General features: G+C 51.7%; 1 protein-coding gene across 5 annotated transcripts; it reads right to left on the bottom strand.

Moving 5' to 3' along the window:
• Nucleotides 1–244: 244 nt before the first annotated feature.
• ZNF71 (zinc finger protein 71) lies at nucleotides 245–22,755 on the bottom strand. Of its 5 annotated transcripts, none has more exons than XM_053906268.1 (4): nucleotides 21,939–22,755; nucleotides 17,818–17,884; nucleotides 8,374–8,500; nucleotides 245–2,345 (listed from the first exon to the last, which is right to left on the bottom strand). In XM_053906268.1, exons 2-4 carry the CDS (start codon nucleotides 17,848–17,850, stop codon nucleotides 889–891), a joined length of 1,617 nt encoding a protein of 538 aa, XP_053762243.1. In that variant the 5' UTR covers nucleotides 17,851–17,884; nucleotides 21,939–22,755; the 3' UTR covers nucleotides 245–888. The 5 variants fall into 5 exon arrangements, with proteins under 5 accessions (XP_053762243.1, XP_053762242.1, XP_053762244.1 ...); XM_053906267.1 differs by lacking the exon at nucleotides 21,939–22,755 and adding an exon at nucleotides 21,816–21,887; XM_053906269.1 differs by lacking the exon at nucleotides 8,374–8,500 and having other exon boundaries at nucleotides 21,939–22,754.
• Between the last annotated feature and the right edge of the window lie 1,155 nt (nucleotides 22,756–23,910).

Below are 23,910 nucleotides of genomic sequence, written 5' to 3'. Positions count from 1 at the left end.
GAGACACAGAATCGGAAACAGGCTCCAGGCTCTGAGCCATCAGCCCAGAGCCTGACGCGGGGCTCGAACTCACGGACCGCGAGATCGTGACCTGGCTGAAGTCGGACACTTAACCGACTGCGCCACCCAGGCGCCCCTGTGTTCGGCTCTTTGTTGACAGCGTGGAGCCTGCTTGGGATGCTCTCTGTGCCCCTCCCCCACTCTCTCCCTCTCTCTCTCTCAATAAATAAACATTTTTTAAAAATTACACTTTTAAAAGTTTTATTGTAAAAAAACCTAAATGACCACTATGAGAAACTTCGGCATCCCAAGTGCTTACTATTATTTGCTGACTCTGAAAACCACCTCCTTCCTCCCTGTCACACAGCTTGTCAGCTTCTGCGGCGTTAGTGGCTTGGGGACAGACAGAGGGATGGAGGGGAGCGGGGCTCTGGCTTCCACCCCAGGAGGAAACTCAGGAGGGTGCCCACCTGGCATCTGCACTAGATCTAGGGTCCCAAAATGTCCACATTCACTTATGGGGTCCACCTCCCCCTCTCAGCCCCCTCCTCCGGAGTGTCCCCCCCTGGGACACTAAGTGCTCTGTCCCAGCCCTTACAGTCCACTCCCACGGCCTAGAACCCTGATGCCCCGGTTTCTGGGGCTCCCGTGAGTGTCCAGCCACAGCGCCCCTGACCATGTTCCTAAGCACATTAGACACGGAGGGACTGGCTTCCTCCTTCGGCCCTGCGGGTGCCCCTAGCAAGAGGACCTGTGCACAAGTCCCCATTCGGAAGGCCCGCCTGGGGCACGCTACCCGGGGGCTCCCGCGTCTGCACCGCCCGTGCTGGGGGCTCAGGCTCCCCCCCCAAGGCAGGTCCCGGGACCAGGCGCCCCCCGCGCCTCCCCCTAGGTGTGGATCCTCAGGTGGCGCGTGAGGTTGGTGTTCCGGCTGAAGGTTTTCCCGCACTCGCCGCACCTGTAGGGCTTCTCGCCGGTGTGGATGCGCTGGTGGACGGTGAGCGAGGAGTTCTTGATGAAGGCCTTGCCGCACTGGGCGCAGCGGTACGGCTTCTCGCCCGTGTGGATGCGCTGGTGCTCGATGAGGTACGCGCTCTGGCTGAAGGCCTTGCCGCACTCGCCACACGCGTACGGCTTCTCGCCGGTGTGGCCCGTCTGGTGCACGAGCAGGGACGAGCGGCCCGTGAAGTGCTTCCTGCACACGGAGCACTCGTACGGCTTCTCGCCCGTGTGCACCCGCCGGTGCTGCGTGAGCGACGAGTTCTTGCTGAAGGCCTTGCCACACGCGTTGCACTCGAAGGGCTTGACCCCGATGTGGAAGCGCTGGTGCTGGATCAGGTAGGAGCTCTGGCTGAAGGCCTTGCCGCACTCGCCGCACACGTACGGCTTCTCGCCTGTGTGGTTCCGTCGGTGCAGCGTCAGCGACGAGCTCTTGTTGAAGGCCTTGCCGCAGTCCCCGCAGCGGAACGGCTTCTCGCCCGTGTGCGTGCGCTGGTGCTCGGTCAGGTGCATGTTCTGGCTGAAGGCGCGCCCGCACTCGGCGCACGCGTACGGCTTCTCGCCTGTGTGCGTGCGCCGATGCACGGTCAGGTGCATGTTCTGGCTGAAGGCCTTGCCGCAGTCCCCGCACGCGTACGGCCGCTCGCCCGTGTGCACGCGCTCGTGCTGCGCCAGGGACGAGGTCTTGCGAAAGGCCTTCCCGCACGCGGCGCACGCGTACGGCTTCTCGCCCGTGTGCGTGCGCTGGTGCACGGTCAGGTTCATGCGCTGGCTGAAAGCCTTGCCGCAGTCCCCGCACCGGTACGGCTTCTCCCCGGTGTGGACCCTGCGGTGGATGGTGAGGGACGAGCGCTCGATGAAGTGCTTCCCGCACTCGTCACACTCGAAGGGCCTCTCCCCGGTGTGGGTCCTCCGATGCTTCACGAGGGACGAGCTGCGGCTGAAGGCCTTGCCGCACGTGGCGCACGCGTAAGGCTTCTCCTCTGCGTCCAGTCTGGAGGGCTGGCTGAGGTCTGCGCCGAGCACCACACGCGGCTGGGACCCTGCTTCCCCCGGACCCGCCGATGGTGGCGGGCGCAGGCTGGAGCTTTGTGGGGTGAGGACCTGAGGTTCCCGACGACACTCGGGGGCGAGCTCCTGAGAAACCTCCGACCGCCCCAGGCAGGTCCTGGCGCCCCCCTGCTGCCTCCTCTCCACCCAGTCACCCCGGGTCCACGCGCCTTCAAAGGCCAGGCCGCAGGCACCATTTCTCGTGGGTCCCTCAGCCACCGCCCCGACGGATGGCCTGTGTTCCGCAATGTCCTCCTTTGGACCCGATTCCTTCATTTCAGGTCTAGACTCCAAGTCTGGGGGAGGGGAGAGAGAAGACGAGACACATGGAGTTAACAAGGCTGGGAGCAAGGACCTTCCAGAGCGCGGGATGGGCAGGTGACATCGGAGACCGCCCTGCCGAGCGCAAGGGCAGCGATGAGCGGGCCGCAAAGGTGGTCTGAAGAAGCAGAGCCCACATGAGGCGGAGGGGGGTGGAGGGGACAGGACCTGTCCCTTCGGGGGAGCGGAGACAAGGGCAGCCCAGCCCGCACAGAGGAGCTCAGAGGAGAGCCGCCTGTACAGAAACAACAGGAGGTACCGGGCTTGGACCGAGCGGATCAGCTCGAGGAAACCCGAGCAAGGAGTTCTGCAATGGGCTCCTTGCTTCCAGGGACCACCCCGAACACCCCCAACCGCGGAGGCTTCTCAAAGCATCAGGCGTTGTTAGAAACGCTAAGGTGACAGCTGACATTTATGGGGATGTGCTGCTTGTCCTCTATCCCCCCACCTGCCAGCCAAGCTCCGCCCTTCCCTGCCCCTCCCCCCCTCCTCCGCTGCCCAGACCCTCGCGCGCCACTGCACATCCTCCCAGGAATCACAGCCCCGCTGCGGCTCGAGTGCCCGCCTACATGTACCCTGTTGGTTTGTAAATCTCTATTTCCAGTCCAGGGGACTCTCCTGAGTTCCAGACTCTGTATCACGGGTCCAACGGCTTCATTCCCAACATACAGAAGCTGTGAGATCTTCACACAACAATCTCCACGTGGAGCCCTCCTTCCCAGGAGGCAGCAAGACCCAGCAGGGGAGGAGCAGCTGATCCCGCTCTCCCACTTGAACCCCCACCTAGCCCGCAACCCCTGGAGTCTGAGACCCCTCCCCTAAATCGTGCGGCTGTGCCACACGGCAGTCTGGAATTCAGGGTCTTCTATATGCTGATGCCTCCCCCATTTACCCGTCCAGCCCACACTCTGAGCTCTGCTGGAATATTCGAAAGCCTACCTGGTGTCCCCCGGGGTTACTGCAAACCTAGTGCATCTGATTGGGGCCCCTGCCCCTCCAAGCACAATGATAAAAAGAAAGGCTCATCAAAGAGACTTAGCAAGTAAGTGAGACACAGAAGAATCAGTACTGTAGGCATCCAGTGACGTGAGGTTTCCGGGGGCATCACGTCCACAGAGACAGAAAGCAGACGGCGCCAGGGGCTGGGGGAGGGGGAGGGGGAGTTGGCGCTTAAAGGGCACAGAGTTCAGTTCTGCCCGGAGAAAAGGGTTCTATGGATGGATGATGGCGGCAGCACATCAGTGTGAATGTACCTAATACCACCAAACTGTACGCCTAAAAACTGTTACAACGGTAAATTTTATGTATGTCTTACCACAACAGAAAATAAAATAAAATAAAGTAAAATAAAATGGAATTGAATGAAACAAAAAATTAAATGAAATTAAAAAATAAAAAAAACATGAAATAAAATAACATAAAATAACATGAAATAACAAGAAATGAAATAACATGAAATGAAATAAAATCAAGTAAAGTAAAATGGAATGGAATGAAATAAAACGAAATAAAAAATAAAATAACATGAAATAAAATAACAAAATGAAATAAAAAATGAAATAAAATAAAATAATGAAATGAAATTTAATAAAATAAATAAAATAAAATAAAATAAAATAAAATAGATGTGGCAGTCATCCTTGATTCGCTCCTTCCCTCCCACCCTCCAGACTGTTAACAAGAGCCACTGGACGTGCACAACAGACTAGACCGGATCCAATCTCCCGTTGCCCCTGCCTGTGATCCAGTTAGGCACCCTGGATTTCTTGCCTGAATGCGGCAAGACCCGCCACCCTCAGCCCTCTGCAATGCATTCTCCGCTCAGCAGCAAGAGGATGTTCTTAGGAGTCAGACCAAACCGTCCAGCGCCTTCCTGGTATGCTGACACGTGAAGCCAACACCTTCCCCGGCCTACAGGGTCCTTGGGACAGAGCCAGGGCCCCCTCTCCTGAGCCGTCCCCCACTCTCCATCCCCTGCTCACTTGCTGGCAGCCACACTTGCCCTCTGGTTCCCGTTTTACTCCCTGCCAAGTTCTTCCTGCCTCAGGGCCTTTACATGTGCCGCTGCCCCACCCTTCTCACTGGTGCTCGTCCTTCAGCCCTCAGCGAACACTTCTCCACAGGGAGGTCTTTCCTGTCCATCCTGCGGTGGAAAGGAAGACTCCTCCTGCTAGTCTCTTTCCAGTTTGGTTGTGGGCACTCATCATGGTCTATGGCAACTTTTGTCTGTCCCTGGACTTGCTGATTGCCAGTGCCCCCCCCCCCCCCCCGCCCCAACCCCACTGTGGAAAGTGAGCTTGTCTGGCCCAGCTCCTGCGGCAGTGCCTGGCACACAGAAGGTATCAGATGCACATTCACTGGGCACCTGCAGTGCTAAGCAATCGGCTTGTATCGTTCCATGTGACCCTGACCACCACATGCGACTTAGGTACTCTTAAGATTGTGCCCATTTTACAGAAGAGGACACGGAGGCTCTGAGAAGGAAGTCACATACTCAAGGCCACAGAGCACTAGAGGCAGAGCTGGGATCCAAGTGGTCTGCTCCCAGAGCGGTGGCCCCCAACGAATCACTGTTTTGCTGTGAGTTGTTTTCCTCTCCCAGTGGGAAAGATTTGAGAAATACTTAAGGTAGAGGAATGATTGTGGTTTAGTCACCTTGGGGTGTGGCGTGATGCTGAGATGTTTGGGCAGTGTGGCACGGGACGTGACGACCGTGGTGGGGGCGGGGGGGAGGGTAATGGTGGATTTCGGGGGCAGGGGGGGCGATGGGGTCTGAGACATGCTGGGACAGAAGCTGGCTGTGGCTACAAGCTCACAGCGGGCAGAGGGTCAGCTGTGAGAATAGCTGAAAGTCTTCTGCAGCCAATACTCCGCTCTGAGCCATGACAAGCTGTGAATACACAGCTCGACGGCAACCAGATGAACCCACCTGCCACTGGGCATTTCACGAAAGAGACTGGCAGGGAGCAAAGTGCTGATGATGTGTGGCTGGTGGACACAGGCATTCTTGCCTACCGTCGAGGAAATGCTAACAACGTCTGCTGAGGTCACTCTGGCAAACAGCTGCTAATGTGCAAAATGCTATTTGTTCCTTTTGGTCTAAATATGGATGTACTGTTTTTTGGTTTTTTTTCGTGTGGTACTCGATTTCTCGTCCTTCAGTTTGTTTTCCTGTATTCTGGATTTCTACGATTGTTTCTGATCACAAAGTAATCCACACTTGTCAGTAAAACACCAAACATCAAAAAATAACATAAAACGGAAACCTCCTGCGATCTCCTCTGTCTGTGTTAACTGTTTGGTGTGTACTTTTAAAGAACTTTTTTCCCCAGTGCCTACCTTTTTATTATATTTTATTTTTTAATGTTTATGTATTTATTTTGAGAGAGGGAAAGCACAAGAAGGGGAGGGGCAGAGTTTGAGATGGAGAGAATCCCAAGCAGGCTCCGCACGATCGGCGGAGAACTCACGAACCGTGAGATCGTGGCCTGAACTGAAATCAAGAGTCGGATGCTCAGCTGACTGAGCCACCCAGGTGGTCCTACGATCACCCAGTTTACTCACGGGAAAGGCTGCAGGCTGCAGCACCGAGGAGTAAACCGAGGGAGAGCCCAGCAGACCCCCTGAGCAGAGAGAGTGCTTTGGAGATCTGCACGGTCCTCCCTGCAGCATCAGATTACAGGTCACAACATGCATACATGGAAACTACCCACACTCGCGGAAGAACCCAAAAGGATTTGAAAGCAGTACCCAGAGCCCGTCAGGGCTGGGCACAGAGCCTTCTCACACCAGCCAGCCAGGTCACCCACACCATCGAATTCACGGGCAGCGGGCAGGGCACTCAGGGGGTTGTGGGGACAGCAAGCCATCTAGACTGAGCACAGGTCATAACGGCAGAAAGTGAGAGCAGGTCAAATGACACGGGCTTGGTGTCAAAACAGATACAGATGAAGGACACAGAACAGAGCCGGGAGTTCGACCCACACACGCGCACACAGACAGCTGATTTTTGACAAACATGCAAAGGCAATTCAGTGGAGAAAATTCAGTGGAAATGTTTCCAGTGGAACAGTTCGGCCTTTTTAACAAAGCCCGTGTAACAAGTGGATACTCTCAACGACCAGATTGAGCTTCAATGAACACTTTGCATCATTACAAAAATTAACTCTCTAGGGATCCCAGGAGAAAACACAAAACCTAAAAACCCTACGACTTATGGAAGAGAACCTTTGTGGCCTGTGACAGGCAAAGATTTCGTAGATATGGTCCCAAAAGCATGATCCTCGAGGAAAATGATTGATAAACTGGACTTCGTCGAGTTAAAAACGTCTGCTCTTCAACAATTAGTTGACTGTGGGGCACTTGGACACCTGCATTGAACAGTGACGTCAGGCCCCTTTTCTACACGGTTCACAAAAACTCACTCAAAATGGACCAACAACCTAAACAAAGAGCCGAAACTATAAAAGTCTTAGAAGAAAACACAGGAAGGAATCTTAGCGGCTTGGGTTGGGCAATGGTCTCTTAGGACACCAAAAGCATGAAAGATCCCCAAGAAAGGCTAAAAGAACAAAGACTGCACATCCAAAATTTTGACAGATCGCAGAGTAGCCGGAACTCCTAAGCACGGAAATGTGAAATGCCACCAACTGCTTTGCAAAGAACGTCTGGCAGTTTCCTGAAAGGTCGGGACACATCATTGCGTGGTTCAAGTGTTCTCCTGGTGTTGGCTCAAGAGAAAGGAAAACACAGGTCCTCAGTGAAAGCTGTCCGCACGGGTTCACAGCAGCTCTATTTCTATCAGCCCAGAATCGGAGACAGCGCAGATGTTCGCCAACAAGCGAAGGGACACGCAGACTGTGTTCCATCCATGAAGTAGACTATTACTCGGCAATTAAGAGGAGTGAACTACTTGTACACGCAACATGGCGAACCTCAAAATACTTCTGCCGAGTGCAAGGAATCAGACCAAAAAGACTACTTGCTGTATCAGTGCATCTATATAAAGTTGCAGAACGCGCAGATTAAACCAAAATGCCGTAAGGCTGCCCAAGGAACGGAGGTGCGTGAGGGAAGCACTGGCAGGTGCTGGAAATGGGTAATGGATATGTTCGTCATCTGGACCGTGGTCATGGCTTCCCCCCGGGTGTAGACGGGTGTCAGGATGCATCCAACTGTTCGCTTTAAAAAAGGGCAGTTAACTGTAGGTCAATTATACTTCACAAAAGCCATAAAAGAAGTGAGAACATATTCTAGTTCTGAAAATTAGTGGGTTTTTTTTAACCTAACACTATTATCAAGGGACATCTTTCCACGTCAGCGTCTACAGAGAGCCCTCATCTTTGAAGAGCTGTGTGGTCTCCATCTCACTGGTATAATGGGATATGTTTAGCCAGTCTTGTGTAGGTAGGCATTTAGGCCTTTTATCCTTTTCCTCCTATGTAAAACTTTGCACACTTACAGGGAGATATCTTACAGGGAGATCGCCAAAGACAGAACCGTTAGAAATTTGGTTGATAACGCCAAACTGTCCTCCAAAAGAGCTGTCCCAACTTTATGCTCCTAAAACGAGAAAGTCCTTTTCCCTACACTCTCATAATACAGGCTATTTTCATTCTTTTTCATCTCTGTGTACCTCATGGGCAACAACTAGATTTCTTTGACTTGATTTGTATTTATTTCTCTGACTATTGGTAAGCTTTAAAATTTTTTTATGAAGCGTAATTTTGTATATTTCTACATTCATGAACTGCCAGCCCTTAGGTTTGGTCTACCTTCCTATCATCCTTTTTCTTGTTTTATTCTTGTTTACTCCTAGGAGCTCTTTATATAATGATAATCCTTTGACCATTATACAGGTGGCAAATATTATTCCCCCATTACCTGTCAACTTTATTTTTATCTTTGAGTCATTTAAGCTTCCTACATAGTCAAATCTGTCCATCTTTTTTCTTATTTCTTTGCAGGCTGGCGGTGGGAAATTCACCAAAGCTGCCCCCTTACCCAGAGAAACCAGGTTCCTGTAGTTCTCCAGCATCACATCTCTGTACAGGTCCTTCTGGGCAGGCTCCAGCTGCTGCCACTCCTCCTGCGTGAAGTCCACGGCCACGTCCCTGAATGTCACTGATTCCTGTAAGAGGAAACCCACAACCACTCACCGCAGGGCCCTGCTCACAGAGGTCTGGAGAAATGGCCGGAAAAGCCAAGAGGATTTAGGGAAGGCAGACAAATCTGGAGTGATTTCAACAAGGTTCGGAGTTCTGAAGGGACCAACTGCTCAGTGTCCTTGGTGCCTACTTCTATTGGGATGGTCCTCGGACAGAGAAACAAAACAAACGTAAGATTGTTTAGAGCAGAAAGTGACACACTTGAGAAGCAGAGAAGGAACCAAAGGTATAATGACCGTAACCCTGTGAATCGCCCTGTGCATGAGTTGCCCGTCAAAGGCAGAATCCTAGATGGGATCCAGTAGTTCAACAAACTGTCCTGAGCCCCTACGGAGCTGCAGGCACTGAGCTGGGTGCTGGGCAGGAGCCATGGAAAGTTCAAGAACCAGGGCCTCGTGGACGAGGCAGGAACATACACGGGACGGACCGGCCATCTGCTCGATACCACTGTGAGCAGGTATGAACGAGAAGGTATGAACGAGATCCTCCAGGCGCCTGAGCAAAGGCAGCCTGAGGGGGTGTCCAGGGAGATTTCGGAAAGTTGACACCAAATGTGGTCTGAGGGGACAGTTAGTGGTTGGGTCCGTGGGATGAGATTCTGGAGGGGGGAGGGGCTGGGATGAAGACCTGAGGCTAAAAGGCAGATGGGCCCAGGGCGGGGGACGGTGGGAAGTTCACGGGGTGGAAGCCTCAGTGCCTCCCCAGCTGATGCCGTGAGCCCCGTGGATATAACGAATATCCCATAGCACGGGAGGTAACGACGGGGGCGATGGTGGCCATCACAACGGTGACAAGACCTATCACTTGTTATGCAGACGCTATGGGCCGGGTCCCATTTGAAGTGCTTGTTATGGGTCGAGTTCTGCCCACCCCCAAGTCCTAACCCCCAGCATCCCCGAATGGAACGTCATCTGGAACCAGGGACAGTGCAGTTGTAATTAGCTAGGAGGAAATCATACTGGAGGAGGAGGGGGGCCCTTAAACCTCCAGGACTCGCATCCTTATAAAAAAGGGAAATTGAGACCCGCACGGGCACACAGGGAGAACACCCTGTGAAGTGACCTTATGTCGCCACAAGCCAAGACCTACCAGCGGCCAGAAGGGAGGCCCGGATCGCATCCTTCCCTAAGACCTTCGGAGGAAGCACGGCCCTGCCGACACCATGACCTTGTGGCCTCCGTCCTCCAGTACTGTGAGGACACACAGTTACGTTAAGCCCCCCAGTCTGGGGTCACTTTCCTTACGGCAGCCTTAGCAAACCAACACATCCGTCTTGCTCTCTGTGATCCCCAGTGCTTTGTACCATGCCTGGCATACAGTAGGCACTCACTAAGTAGCTCCAGAATGAATCCGTGGATCAGTGAGTAAGGAGGGCATGAGGACTGAGGAAGTTAATCCACGTCTGAGGCTCAGAACATTGCACGTATACAGTAAGTGCTCAAACACTGTCAGCCACCGTTACTGCCACCCACTCGTCCTCGACTCTCTCCTCGGTCCTCTGAGCACCTCTGTCCGCTGGCCACTCCGTTCATTGTCCCGAGTGCCTGCCCGGTGCCAGGGCTCACGCTGTGCCCCCTATCTCAGTCTCAGCGGCCCCCACCACTTGATGTGGAAGCAGCATGCTGGTGGTTATGGGTTTAGACTTGGGAGCCGGGTGGCCTGCAGTGAAATCCTGGCTCTGCCCCTTCCTGTGTGTCCTTGGGCTGTGTGTCCTTGGGCTACTGTCTTAACCCTTCTGTGTCTTGTTTGTTCAGCAGGCTTCAGGCAACAATGTCCCCCCCTGTACTGGTCACGAACTTCAGAACAACAATGTCCCCCCCCCCATACTGGTCATGAACTTCAGAACAACAATGTCCCCCCCCCCCATACTGGTCACGAACTTCAGAACAACAATGTCCTCCCCTGTAGTGGTCACAAACTTCAGAACAACAATGTCCCCCCCCCCATAGTGATCATGGACTTCAGAACAACAATGTCCCCCCCCGTAGTGGTCACGAACTTCAGAACAACAATTCCCCCCCATAGCGATCATGGACTTCAGAACAACAATGTCCCCCCCCGTAGTGGTCACGAACTTCAAAACAACAATGTCCCCCCCATACTGGTCACAAACTTCAGAACAACAATGTCCCCCCCCCATAGTGATCAGGGACTTCAGAACAACAATGTCACCCCCCGTAGTGGTCACGAACTTCAGAACAACAATGTCCCCCCCCCCCCCCGTAGTGGTCACGAACTTCAGAACAACAATTTCCCCCCCCATAGTGATCATGGACTTCAGAACAATGTCCCTCCCCCCCGTAGTGGTCACGAACTTCAGAACAACAATGTCCCCCCCCACAGTGATCACAGACTTCAGAACAACAATGTCCCCCCCCCCCGTAGTGGTCACGAACTTCAGAACAACAATTCCCCCCCCCCCCATAGTGATCATGGACTTCAGAACAACGTTCCCCCCCCCCGTAGTGGTCACGAACTTCAGAACAACAATGTCCCCCCCCCCATAGTGATCATGGACTTCAGAACAACAATGTCCCCCCCCATAGTGATCATGGACTTCAGAACAACAATGTCCCCCCCCACAGTGATCATGGACTTCAGAACAACAATGTCCCCCCCCCCCCCGTAGTGGTCATAAACTTCAGAACAACAATGTCCACCCCCCCCCCCGTAGTGGTCACGAACTTCAGAACAACAATGTCCCCCCCCCCCCATAGTGATCATGGACTTCAGAACAACAATGTCCCCCCCCACAGTGATCATGGACTTCAGAACAACAATGTCCCCCCCCCCCCCCATAGTGATCATGAACTTCAGAACAACAACGTCCCCCCTCCTTAGTGGTCACGGACTTCAGAACAACAATGTCCCCCCCCACAGTGATCACGGACTTCAGAACAACAATGTCCCCCCCCCCCCATAGTGATCATGAACTTCAGAACAACAATGTCCCCCCCCCATACTGGTCACAAACTTCAGAACAACAATGACCCCCCCCCCATAGTGATCACGAACTTCAGAACAACAACATCCCCCCTCCTTAGTGGTCACGAACTTCAGACCAACAATGTCCCCCCCTCCGTACTGGTCATGAGCGTTAAGTGAGGTAATGTACGTATGCTTCCGGCACAGTCTGGTACAGCTAAGTATGTGCCTGGTTCATGTCAACTTTTGCGATCATCATCTGATTAATTTTGGCATTTCATATATATATATATTCTCTATATATTTAGTATTAATAGTGATTATTATCATTGTAATACTATTATCTGATTATTTGAACTGACCTTTGGCCAGTCCTAATAATAATTCCTTCTTTATTTTTTTTATTTATTTTTAAGTGTTTATTCATTTATTTTATTTTATTTTTTTTGAGAGGGACAGAGCGTGCATGCGGGGGTAAGGTGCAGAGAGAGAAAGAGAATCTCAAGCAGGCTCTGCACTGTGTGTGCAGAGCCTGATGTGGTTCTCGATCCCATGAACCGTGAGATCATGACCTGAGCTGAAATCAAGAGTCGGACGCTTAACAACCTGAGCCACCCAGGTGCCCCAATAATTCCTTCTTTAAAAACCCCTGCTTTATTGAGGTACGGATGACATACAAAAAGCTGTGGATATTAATTAAGTTGGGAAAGTACACACCCATGTTATCACCACCGCAATCAAGGCCATAAACTTATCCATCACTTCTAAAAGTTTCCTCCTTCCCCTTTAAAACGTGTTTTAGGGGCGCCTGGGTGGCTCAGTCGGTTGGGCGGCCGACTTCGCTCAGGTCATGATCTCACGGTCCGTGAGTTCGAGCCCCGCGTCGGGCTCTGTGCTGACAGCTCAGAGCTTGGAGCCTATTTCAGATTCTGTGTCTCCCTCTCTCTGACCCTCCCCTGTTCATGCTCTGTCTCTGTCTCAAAAATAAATAAACGTTAAAAAAAAAATTAAAAAAAAAAGTGTTTTATTTTTTAATATAATAATCCCTTCAGAAAGTCTTCCATAAACATGTTCCATCTCAACTCACTCACTAGGTAAACTCTTTTTCTTTATTTTTTTTTTTATTATTTATTTATTTATTTATTATTATTATTTTTTAATTTATTTTTGGGACAGAGAGAGACAGAGCATGAACGGCGGAGGGGCAGAGAGAGAGGGAGACACAGAATCGGAAACAGGCTCCAGGCTCCGAGCCATCAGCCCAGAGCCTGACGCGGGGCTCGAACTCACGGACCGCGAGATCGTGACCTGGCTGAAGTCGGACGCTTAACCGACTGCGCCACCCAGGCGCCCCGGTAAACTCTTTTTCAAGCAGGTTCCACACACCCAGCCTGGGCTGGGGGTGCACAAAAATGCTTGAAGCCAAAATGGACAGTCTTGAAGTTTTGGACCCTACACCTTACAGCAAAGGATGCTGGGAGGGCAGACAGCAGGGGATCGAGGAGACTTCCTCTAGCACTGAGGCTTAACCCCCGAACACACACATGCTGTTGCAGTCCTCCTAGGTAACGCAGGTAAAAGAAATCAAGACAACCACCCCGGACCAGTTATAAATGAAGACATCACGTGCGGCTGCCTTGGGAAACAGTCTGACAGCTCCCTAGATGGTTAAACAGAATCATCACATGAGGCCGCAATCCTACTCCTGGGGACATACACTGGAGAAATGCGGACACGGGTGCAAACCAAAGACTTGGAATGTTCACTGCAGCATGACTGAGAATGACCAGACGGTGGAAACAACCCAAATGTCCATCACCCGCAGAATGGGGAAATAAAATGTGTTTTTTCTAGCCACACAGTGGAGTATTACTCACCCATGAAAAGGAAGGAAGCGCTAGCCTGTGCTACATGAAGGAACCTCAAAATCAGGATGCTGAGGGGCGCCTGGGGGGGGCTCAGTCAGTTAACTGTGTGACTCTTGACTTGGGCTCAGGTCATGACCTCGCAGTTCATGAGTTCAGGCCCTGCATCTGGGCTCCGTGCTGTCCGTGCGGAGCCTGCCTGGGATTCTCTCTCTGCCCCTCCCCTGCTGGTGCTCTCTCAAGTAAATAAACATTGAAAAACAATCATGATGCTGAAAGGCAGATACAGAAGACCATACAATGTGTGATTGCACTCACATGGAATGTGTCGGATATGAAAATTCATGGAGACAGGAAGCAGATTCGCGGCTGCCAGGGGCAGGGGGCCGGTGGAGGAAAGTGGGAATAACTGGTACTGGGGCACAAGTTTCCTGTTTGCATTATGGACAGGGTTTTTTTTTCACGTTTATTTATTTTTGAGAGAGAGAGAGAGAGAGAGAGAGAGAGAGAGAGAGAGAGAACGAGCAGGGGAGGGACAGGGAGAGAGGGAGACACAGAATCCAAAGCAGGCTCCAGGCTCTGAGCTGTCAGCACAGAGCCCAACATGGGGCTCGGACCCACGAACGGCGAGATCCCAACCTGAGCTGAAGTCAGACACTTAACCAACTGAGCCACCCAGGCGCCCCTGGACTATGACTCTTCTAACCAGCCTCTGTTCCTTGCAGACAGACCTTTAGGCTGTTTGCACCCATTGCTATTAGAGTGGACCCCTCCCCCCCCCCCCCACACCAAAAAGAAGAGGTGTCAAGAATATCCCCGTAAATAGATCTCAGCGCTCATGTGTCAACAGAACTGTAGGATCAATTCTTAGAAATGACAAGCTGGGTCCAAGGAGAAGGTGAGGGTTTTTTTGTTGTTGTTGTTGTTTTAATTTTTAATGTTTATTTATTTTTGAGAGACAGAGAATGAGCATGGGAGGGACAGAGAGAGAGGGAAACACAGAATCCGAAGCCGGCTCCAGGCTCCGAGCTGTCAGCACAGAGCCCAACGCGGGGCTCAAACCCACGAACTGTGAGATCATGAGCTGAGCCGAAGTTGGACGCCTAACTGACTGAGCCACCCAGGCGCCCCCGTTTTTTGTTTTTAATCCAGTTTTAACAAAAACATGACAGTTTTTTTAAGTTTATTTATTTTAAAAGACAGAGAGAGGGGCGCCTGGGTGGCTCAGTCGGTTAAGCGGCCGACTTCGGCTCAGGTCAGGATCTCGCGGTCCGTGAGTTCGAGCCCCGCGTCGGGCTCTGTGCTGACAGCTCAGAGCCTAGAGCCTGTTTCAGATTCTGTGTCTCCCTCTCTCTGACCCTCCCCTGTTCATGCTCTGTCTCTCCCTGTCTCAAAAATAAATAAAACGTTAAAAAAATCATTTAAAAGAGAGAGAGAGTGTGTGCACGCATGTGCAAGAGTGAGGGAGGGGCAGAGAGAAAGGGACGGTGAAAGAGAATCCCAAGCTGGGTCTGAGCTGTCAGCGTGAAGCCTGATGCAGGGCTCAAACCCATGAACTACAAGATCATGACCTGAACCGAAATCAAGAATCAGATGCTTAACTGACTGAGCCACCCGGGTGCCCTGAGACAGATTTGGTTTTAAACATATGAAGCTCTTTTGTATTTTAAAATTATAGAATAAATTAAGAAACATGGGGTGCCTGAGTGGCTCAGTCAGTTAAGCATCCGACTGCGGCTCAGGTCGTGATCTCACCATTCGTGGGTTCGAGCCCAACGTCAGGTTTGGTGCTGACCACTCAGAGCCTGGAGCCTGCTTCAGATTCTGTGTCTCCCTCTCTCTTTGCCCATTCCCCAGTCCCACTCTGTCTCTGTCTGTGTCTCAAAAATAAGTGAATATTAAAACAAACAAAAAACAAAAAAGCAAGCCTGGGAAGAATACCCCCCCCCCCCCACACACATACCTGTTTAAAATTGCAAGAATACAGCAAGTCCTGTAGGCTGACTATAGCACAAGACAGATAATTCCCCCGCCTGCAGAAATAGCTAATAACATTTTCTGGAAATAAAGCCTCAGTAATAACACAAACAATGCTACTCAGAAAGAGCCCGTGGGACACCTTCGGCCACCACCTGTCACGCTCAAGGTTTGTACCACTTGTCACTTATACCTAAAGTGCAGAACGTTAACTTCTGACGACAGCCAGCCCGTCCAGGGGAGGCCTCTCCTCCGTCCTGTGGGGAACACATTCTGCCACCACGTGTTGGGGACTCATGGAAGGCCTCAGAAGTATCCAACCACGGATTCCCCGGATTCCTCTCCAAGAAATCGCTCCTGAGAAATCGCACGAGATGCAGGGCAAGACTTCCGCCCATGTCCCTCCCGACATTATCTGTAACCATGAGTAACTGGAGACAGATACACGTCCTACAACAGGGCAACCACTGAGGAAGCCAGCTACAGCCCTTAGAGAAAATCCTCACATAGACATTGAAGTTGATGTTACAGGCCGTTCTGAACCACACAGAGAAATGCTTAGGATGAAATCTTTGACCAAAAAAAAAAACAAACAGGATATAAAAACTGCTTAGCCAGGGTGGTTCTTATTTTTGCAAAACACCACGTGTGCAGGGACAGAAAGGCTCACAAACATTCCAGAGAGGTTCTCTCCTGGGGTAAGATCACAGGTCATGCAGACTGTCTTAGCTGTGTTCTTCTGGATCTTTCTAAGCCTTTTAGAATGATCATGAATGTCATTACCTACCAGAAATTTTCTTTGATTTTTATCATAGACTATTTACAGCATCAAAAAATTACTAAAACAAAAAAAAAATCAAAGTCACTGGATGAACGTTTAGGTACAACGATAATGCAAGCAAACAAGTGATGTGTGTAAAGTTTATGAAGTTTCAAAATAAGGGAAATCCTTTTTTTTTTTTTTTTTTTTTTTTTAAAGGAAGCCCTATATTGCTTTCTTGGTTGTTCCATACTTCTTTAGACAAATGTTTTTTCCTCTCTTTTTTTTAAAAAATTTTTTTTTAACATTTATTTATTTTTGAGACAGAGAGAGACAGAGCATGAACAAGGCAGGGGCAGAGAGAGAGGGAGACACAGAACCTGAAACAGGCTCCAGGCTCTGAGCTGTCAGCACAGAGCCCGACGCGGGGCTCGAACTCACGGACCGTGAGATCATGACCTGAGCCGAAGTCGGATGCTCAACCAACCAAGCCACCCAGGCGCCCCAATCCTTTTTTTTTAAAGTTTATTTTATTTGTTGAGAGAGAGAGAGAGAGAGCGTGCGCAGAGAAGGGGCAGAGAGAGAGGGAGAAAGAGAGAATCCCAAGCAGGCTCCACACCCTCGGTGCACAGGCTGCTTGGGGCTCAAACTCCCGAAACCGTGAGATCCTGACCTGAGCGGAAACCAAGAGTCAGACGCTTAACCCACTGAGCCACACAGGCGCCCTGGGAAATCCTTATTGATTAAAGTTGGATGGGGGGAAAATACCAATATTAAAACCGCAAAGCCAATACTTCGTCAGTTTTTAAAAAGAATCATCAGAGGGGCTCCTGGGTGGCTCAGTCGGTTAAGCGTCCAACTTCAGTTCAGGTCATGATCTCACGGTTCGTGGGTTCGAGCCCTGCGTCAGGCTCTCTGCTAACAGCACGGAGCCTGCTTGGGATTCTCACTCTACCTCTCTCTCTGTCCCTCCTCTGCTTGTGCTCTCTCTCTGTCAAAAATAAATAAATAAACATTAAAAAGAAGAGTAATCAGAATAAATGAATACACAAATATCCATATGGTTATCTGTGGGTAGAGGGACTATGTATGGGTGAATTATACTGTCTTACCTATAGTTTACGGGTTCTCCCTGTTTTCTAGAAGGAGCATTTATTTATATGTTATTTTTTTAATTATGAAATATCTCTGGCATAAAAAGAAGTTTGGAGAAAAATACAACAGCCACACACATACCCCCCTCTAAAGCATAAAGCACAGCAGCGGGAGCCGCAGACGCCCAGGTACCCCTATCCCTCCAGTGTCATCCCTGCTCTCCCTGAAGGTGACCGCTGTCTTCAATGTGCAGCCTTGTTCCAGCCCGTGTCCTTCACCACACGTGTGGATGCTCATAAGGGACATTCACACGTGTGGGACGGTGCTGCCCAGGGGCCTTTGTCACACTGGATGTGATGTGTTTAAACCACCACTCCCCAGGCGCCCATCAGTGTCTCCAGAAAGCCCTGAGGACAGAGCTGGTCACCCCCAAGCTGGCCCGTCCCCCTCGGCCGACCAAAGCCAGGGTCGCAGGGCAGGCAAGAGGCTGCTGGGCCCGGAAAGGGCCGAGCAGAGAGGAGCATCACCCATGCAGGCCACCCCATCCTCGGGGCAGACACAGCCCTCGGGAGACAGGGCCGAGTATGTGAGCCCTGCAGGGGCCCTGCCCTCTGGCCTTAGCCTCTGGAATGCAGTGCGAGAGGGCCACATGACTCACCAGGGCCTCGTCAGTCAGCAGCTGGGTGGCCATCCCTCCAGCGCCCAGGGTGACAGGAACGGGCCGACTGTGGTTGGGAGAGAGAGAGTGAGGGTACAGTGAGAGACCAGAGACCAGGCCTGGGCCTGCTTCACAGTGCAGACAGGACACGTACCCAGCAGGAAGCAGACAAGGAGGGACACACACACACACACACACACACGCACGCACCAATAACAAATGCTAACCACACTTACTGCATGCAAGGGGCCCGGACACACGTCTCTCCTTCAATCCTAACACTCCTCAAGGTGAGTCCTATTTCCACCCCATTTCACAGATGAGAAAACTGAGGCCCGAGAGCTAAGCCACGTGCCCAAGATTCCACAGGGAATGGAGCTGGGCAGGGTACGTCCAGGTCCACCCACGTGCTTGCTGCCTCTCGGAGGCACACCCGGACACCCACCCACAGCCACTCACCCAGCATGAGTGTGCGAGTGTCCGAGTGCTGGTCTGGGGCCCCACTCCCCACCCCTGGGGGAGCTTCCCCACATTTCGTGGAGTAACTGTGAGGTTCAACTGACACACACACAGAAGGAACCGGAGCCTTACAGCTCACGGTAAGAGCTCCAGACATATCAGCGGTTATTACTGTTGTGGGTCCAGTGGGAAGCCGTCAGCTTTGTTTCAATGGGTCTCCTTTTTTACAGCAATGCCCCGCTTCCGTTTACGGCAGTCACACAGAATGCCCTTTGAAACGCGGCTGATTTAAGTAAAATAAATAAATAAAATTTAAAAACCAGTGAGCCAATTTAAATAAAAGACAAAGTTTTACTTTGGACAGGTGGCACAGGTTGGGGCAAATTCCTGGGAGTTTAGGGTATGGTGGTTCACTCTTGGTTCCATGGTGACCTGCCAGGACTTGCATGCCTCCCGTGATGGGGAGCTCACTACCTATGTTGCCAATACCTCTGAATAGAAACACGTTTTCCTTCTGCTAGAAGCCAAAAATATGCCTCCCTAGACCTCCCTCAGGATCAACTGGAAGAGGCACAGACGGTTAGCTACCGTGCCATTTCTCCAAGTGCCAGAAATCACTAGGGATGTTTATTATTATTCAGAACACACATCCCTAGGCCCCTGTCCAGACACTCTGCATCAAACCACGTGGGATGGGGCTCCAGAACCATAATTTCCAAACGGAATTACTCAAGTGTGTAATTTCCAAACGAAATTCTTGAGGTGTAAGAACCACAAAGACAAAGAAGGGTCTTTTTGAGGCCAAATGGCCCCCCACTTTCACAAGCAAAAATTTGTGATTTTAACTATGCAGGTCACACATAAGGACAGGCTGGCAGAATAAACCTTTAGAATACTAGTTCTCCCCCGGGGCTGATTTTGGCCCCCAGGGGACACTGGGCAACACCTGGAGACATTTGTAGGTGCCACAATTTGGGGGCACGTGACGCCATGAGCATTTGGTGGGTGGAGATCAAGGATGCTGTTCAATCCCTGCACGAGACGAATGTCAACGGTGTGGAGGCTCAGAATCCCCACCGTTGATCACAAAGGCGTGGGCACAGGTCTCTTACGACCCACGACCCACGTCCGCAAACTCCATAGCACGGAGTCTGGCCTACAGCAAGCCCTCAAGAAAAACGTCCTCCAGAGCTTAAAACTCTCCAATGGTTTCCCACAGCATCAGAGATCATCCACAGTCTTCCCACGCAGCCCAGACCTTGAACACTTGGCCCCAGGCACGTCGGCCTTCCCATCTGCCTCCCTCTTCAGAAATGCTCATCCCGTGGCTAGCTCCTTCCCACGGTCACCTGCTTGGAGAAGTCCCCCACCCCCAGACCCCTGAGCTCAAGTAGCAACACTCTCCCCGCCCTTCTACTATCTTCTTACAGCAGACATCATTATTGACAACTGTCTTTTCAAAAAGTTGTTCTCGGGGTGCCTGGGTGGCTCAGTCCGCTAAATGTCCGACTTTGGCTCAGGTCATGATCTTGCGGTCCATGAGTTCGAGCCCCAAGTCAGGCTCTGTGCTGACAGTTCAGAGCCTGGAGCCTGCTTTGGATTCTGTGTCTCCCTCTCTCTCTCTGCCCCTCCTCTGCTCATGCTCTGTCTTTCTCTCTCTCAAAAATAAACATTAAAAAAAAAAAAAAAAAGGGCAGCACATGTGGGTGGGTGTGCTCCCGTGTGTCGTTTCTGAGCCCTGGGGCAAGACCAGGGAATGAAAGACACCAGGTGGCGCCTTGAGGGGACCAAGTGGGAATGAGAAGGAGTTGTGCATTTTTTCCTTTGTATTCTTTTGTTTCCCTGGATGCAGTATCAAGGTCATCGTTTTTGAAACACAATTTAATTTTTAAAAAGGTATTCTTTCTGCAATGGCAGTCTCTGGCTCCCATCTCCATACTGTGAGGTCAACCACACTGGCTCGTCTGGCTGGACAGGGACGTAACCAGACCCAATTCACCCAAGAGGCACAGTGAACCGAGGGGCCCTGATATCAAAAAAGGTGAATCCAATCCAACCCAGATTATATTTGTCCTTACGGCAGTGGAATCACAAACTGTAATTTTTCAAAAAAATTTTTAAAGGAGCCCACAAAGTCACAGTGGCCCTGTAAGGTGACTTGTCCAGGGGGGCTGGTGACGGCTGAACCCAGTGTGGCCCAGGGTCCGTGCTTCTGCAAAGCCAGTGGCTCCCTCTTTCCTCCTCTTCCTCTCAGCTTTCTGGCATTTCCTTCCTTCCATTGTTCCTAGGGGACAATCCCATGGGGAAAAATCATGGAACTTTGTCTCAGATGAGTCCAAAGGAAAAAAGAATTTCCCATTTGTCTGTTGATTGAGCATGGGGGCTCTGAGACCCGGATGACCGGGTGTAGAGCTGGATGACTGACTTAGTCTGAGCTCAGTTTCCCCATCTGTAAAATGATGATGATGACGGCTCCCACCTCAGAGTTCTGGAAGGCCTATAAAGGAGGTAGTCCCTGCAAAGTGCCCAGAACACGTTCCCTGAACAAATGAACCCCTGGTCAGGATGGGGCAGGGGTTTCGGACTCCCCTTTAAGATGGGCCTGGGGAGGAGGGAGGAGAAGAAAGAGCAACCCTCCTTAGCCCCACATGCTGTCACCCACACACTTTGCGGCCCACAGGCTCCCAGTCCCTCCAGAGCCTTCTATGGGCCAGACAAGGCAGTGAGGGCGTGCAAGGAGCTGGGGAATCTGGTGGCCCCAGGCTAGGTCCCCCTGTCCAGCCACACATGGTCTCTCACACAAGCTTTTGGGAGGAGCACACCTGGACATACCCACACACACACACCTAGGAACGGTCAAAGCCTAGACACAGGTGGACACACATGCACGCACACACACACAGGTAAAGGCAGTGACGGAGGGGAGCCTCAGAGAGACGCATGGAGACAGGTCCAGAGGCAAAGCCCAGACACAGGTGGGCAACCGATGGCACCTTCACAGAGACACTCTGGCCATACTGATAAAGGCAGACACGTACAGGTGGACAGGACAGTGACCCCCTCCCCCCCCATTACAGGCAGGCCAGGACTCAACACTGGTGGGTACCCTGAGAGGCCACCGCAGGGAGGTGCACGCGAGCACATACACACACGCACACGCAGGAGCGTATACACGCACACACCACGCACACGGTGCACACACATGCACACTGCGCTCACACGCAGGCACACTACGCACACGGTGCACACACACACGTGCACACACGCAGGCACAAAGTACACGCACACCGCACGCACAGACGTGCAAATGCACACACGAGTACACACACACGCACACCGTGCGCGCACACATGCGCACGCACCGAGAGGCGAGGCCACAGGAGGCCGCCCAGACTCACACTGACTTGCACACGCGCTACAGCCACACAGACGCGCCCCCTTTCCGGTCAGACCTCCCCACTCCCACCACAGCCCTCAAATACCGTCCCGGTGCCAGCACACCCTCCTGAGTCCGCATGCCCCCTGCCCTCGCCCCTCACCTCGGCCCACAGGTCCCCTTCCCGGGCGAGGGTCGGTCCCGGCGTGGGGAGCGCGCAGGGGCCCCGCCCCCTCTCCTCCCGCCTCGCCCCTCCCCTCCCCGCCCCGCCCGCAGTGGGACTCACTCGCACAGCTCCGCCAGGACAATGACCCGCGCCCGCGGGGCCCGCCCGGCCGCACTGAGCCTGCGCGGAAGGGCGGACTACACTACCCAGAGGCCCGCGCAACACCGCCTCCGTCGGGCTTTGCGCTGGAGCCGAGCGGAGCCGAGCCCATCCGAGACCCTGTAGCGCCCCTCCACCTCCCGGAGGTCCCAGCAGCAACGAGCCAAAAGGGTGCGGGGCGGGTGCGGGTGGGAGGAACGAGGAAGAGGGCGGGGCGGGAGCGAGGGGGGAAAGGGAGGAGGGAGAGAGAGGAGGGGTGGGAGGGTATGGGGAGGAGGGCAAAGAAGGAGGGGTGGAGGGTGAGAGGGAAGATGGGAGGGGGAGTCAGGGAGGAGAAGGGAAAAGAAAGGGGAGGCCTAGTTAGAAGGAGGAGGGAGGGGGACGAGGAGAGGGAGGAGAAGGGAAGAGATGGGAGGAGGAGGGACCCGGAGGAGGAAGATCTGGGAAGGGGAGGAGAGGAGGAAGAAGAAAGAGTGGGAGGAGATGAGAGGAAGATCTATAAGGAGGAACAGGGCAGGGGGAGAAAAGAAAGTAGGGCTGAGGAGGGAGAGCAGGAGGGGAGGAGAATGGGGAGCAGACAAGAAAGAAGGGGGAGGGAAAATTCCAGAAAAGGAGGGGTCGTGGATGGAGGCAGAGAGAAGGGGCCCCAGCACATCTGCAGACATCCTGCAGCCCGGCCAGTGGACCACACTAGGGGACAACACTGGACAGCTTTCTTGAACCTCAGGATCACGCTGATTTGTAGGAAAATTTGTAAGGCATGCAGGGATGCAAAGAAGCAAATGATCATAATTTTAAAATAAAGGATTGACCCTTCTTATTATGTTTCCTATGTGCCTGCTTCTGTTCTTGCATTTTAGGATTTATGCACTTAATCATCGCAACCAAGCTACTTTCCACATCAGGAAAGTGGTGCAGACAAGAGAGGCCACATAAGAGGAAAGTGGGAATGGGGTGTCCGGGTGGCTCAGTGGGGTAAGGGTCTGACTGCGGCTCAGGTCATGATCTCACGGTCTGTGAGTTCGAGCCCCTCGTGGGGCTCTGTGCTGACTGGAGCCTGCTTCAGATTCTGTGTCTCCCTCTCTCTCTGCCCCTCCTCCCCTTGCACTCTCTCTCTCTCTTCCTCTCAAAAATGAATAAATTTTAAAAAATAAATAAAAACAGAAACCATAGAGAGATCCCAAGCACCCTTTATTTGATTCCCCCCAAGGATGACATTTTGCAACAGCAGAACTAGGATATTGATGTGGATGTTGCCAAGATACAGAATATTCACATCACCACTAGATTCCTTCAAGTTGCTCTTCCATAACCGCCTCCGTTTTCCTCCAGACCCCATCCTTCCTTAACCCCATCACTAATTTGTTCTCCATAACCGTAATTTTCTCTTTTCAAAAGTTATATAATAGGCCTTTTTTTTTTTTGTCAGCATAATTCCAAGTTGTTTTATGTATCAATAGTTCATTACTTTTTTGCCAAATTCTATTGCACAGCATTGACATACTGTAATTTGGGAATCACATCTGGGATGTTTCCAGTTTGGAGCTATTCCAGGTTGGGGTTTTTTTTTTTTTTTTTTTCTTTTCTTTTCATTGTGGCAAAAACACATATGTTTTGGACATTAACCCCTTATCAGATATTTAGTTTGCAAATATTATCCTGTTGCATACGTTGCCCTTTCACTGTTGTTTCCTTATGACGGTTTTTTGTGTGAACATAAATCTTCACTTCCCGTCGATAAATACCCAGGAGTCCAATTTCTAGGTAGCATGGTGTTTGCACTTTAAGTTTTTTCTTGTTTAAACAAACCGCTACACTGTTTCCCAGGGTAGCCATACCATTTTACATCCCTTCCAACAATTTACGAGATACCCAGTTCCTCCAAATCCTTGCCAATATTTAATGTGGCCATATTTTTTAAATTTCAGCCATT

This window comes from Panthera pardus, unplaced genomic scaffold (assembly GCF_024362965.1).
Source record: "Panthera pardus isolate Hobbes unplaced genomic scaffold, ASM2436296v1 HiC_scaffold_18, whole genome shotgun sequence".
Lineage (NCBI taxonomy): Eukaryota > Metazoa > Chordata > Mammalia > Carnivora > Felidae > Panthera > Panthera pardus.
The sequence above is the reverse complement of the archived record's forward strand: the minus strand, read 5'-3'. Positions and strand labels throughout refer to the sequence as shown.

Bases quoted from the DNA above. Each gene is read 5' to 3' on its own strand.
- ZNF71 (XM_053906268.1), bottom strand. From the start codon at position 17,850: ATGGCCACCCAGCTGCTGACTGACGAGGCCCTG. The intron at 8,501-17,817 runs GTGAGTCATGTG...TTCCTCTTACAG, and splicing joins TGCTGACTGACGAGGCCCTG to GAATCAGTGACATTCAGGGA. The intron at 2,346-8,373 runs GTAAGGGGGCAG...CCCCTCCCCCAG, and splicing joins CAGGAACCTGGTTTCTCTGG to ACTTGGAGTCTAGACCTGAA.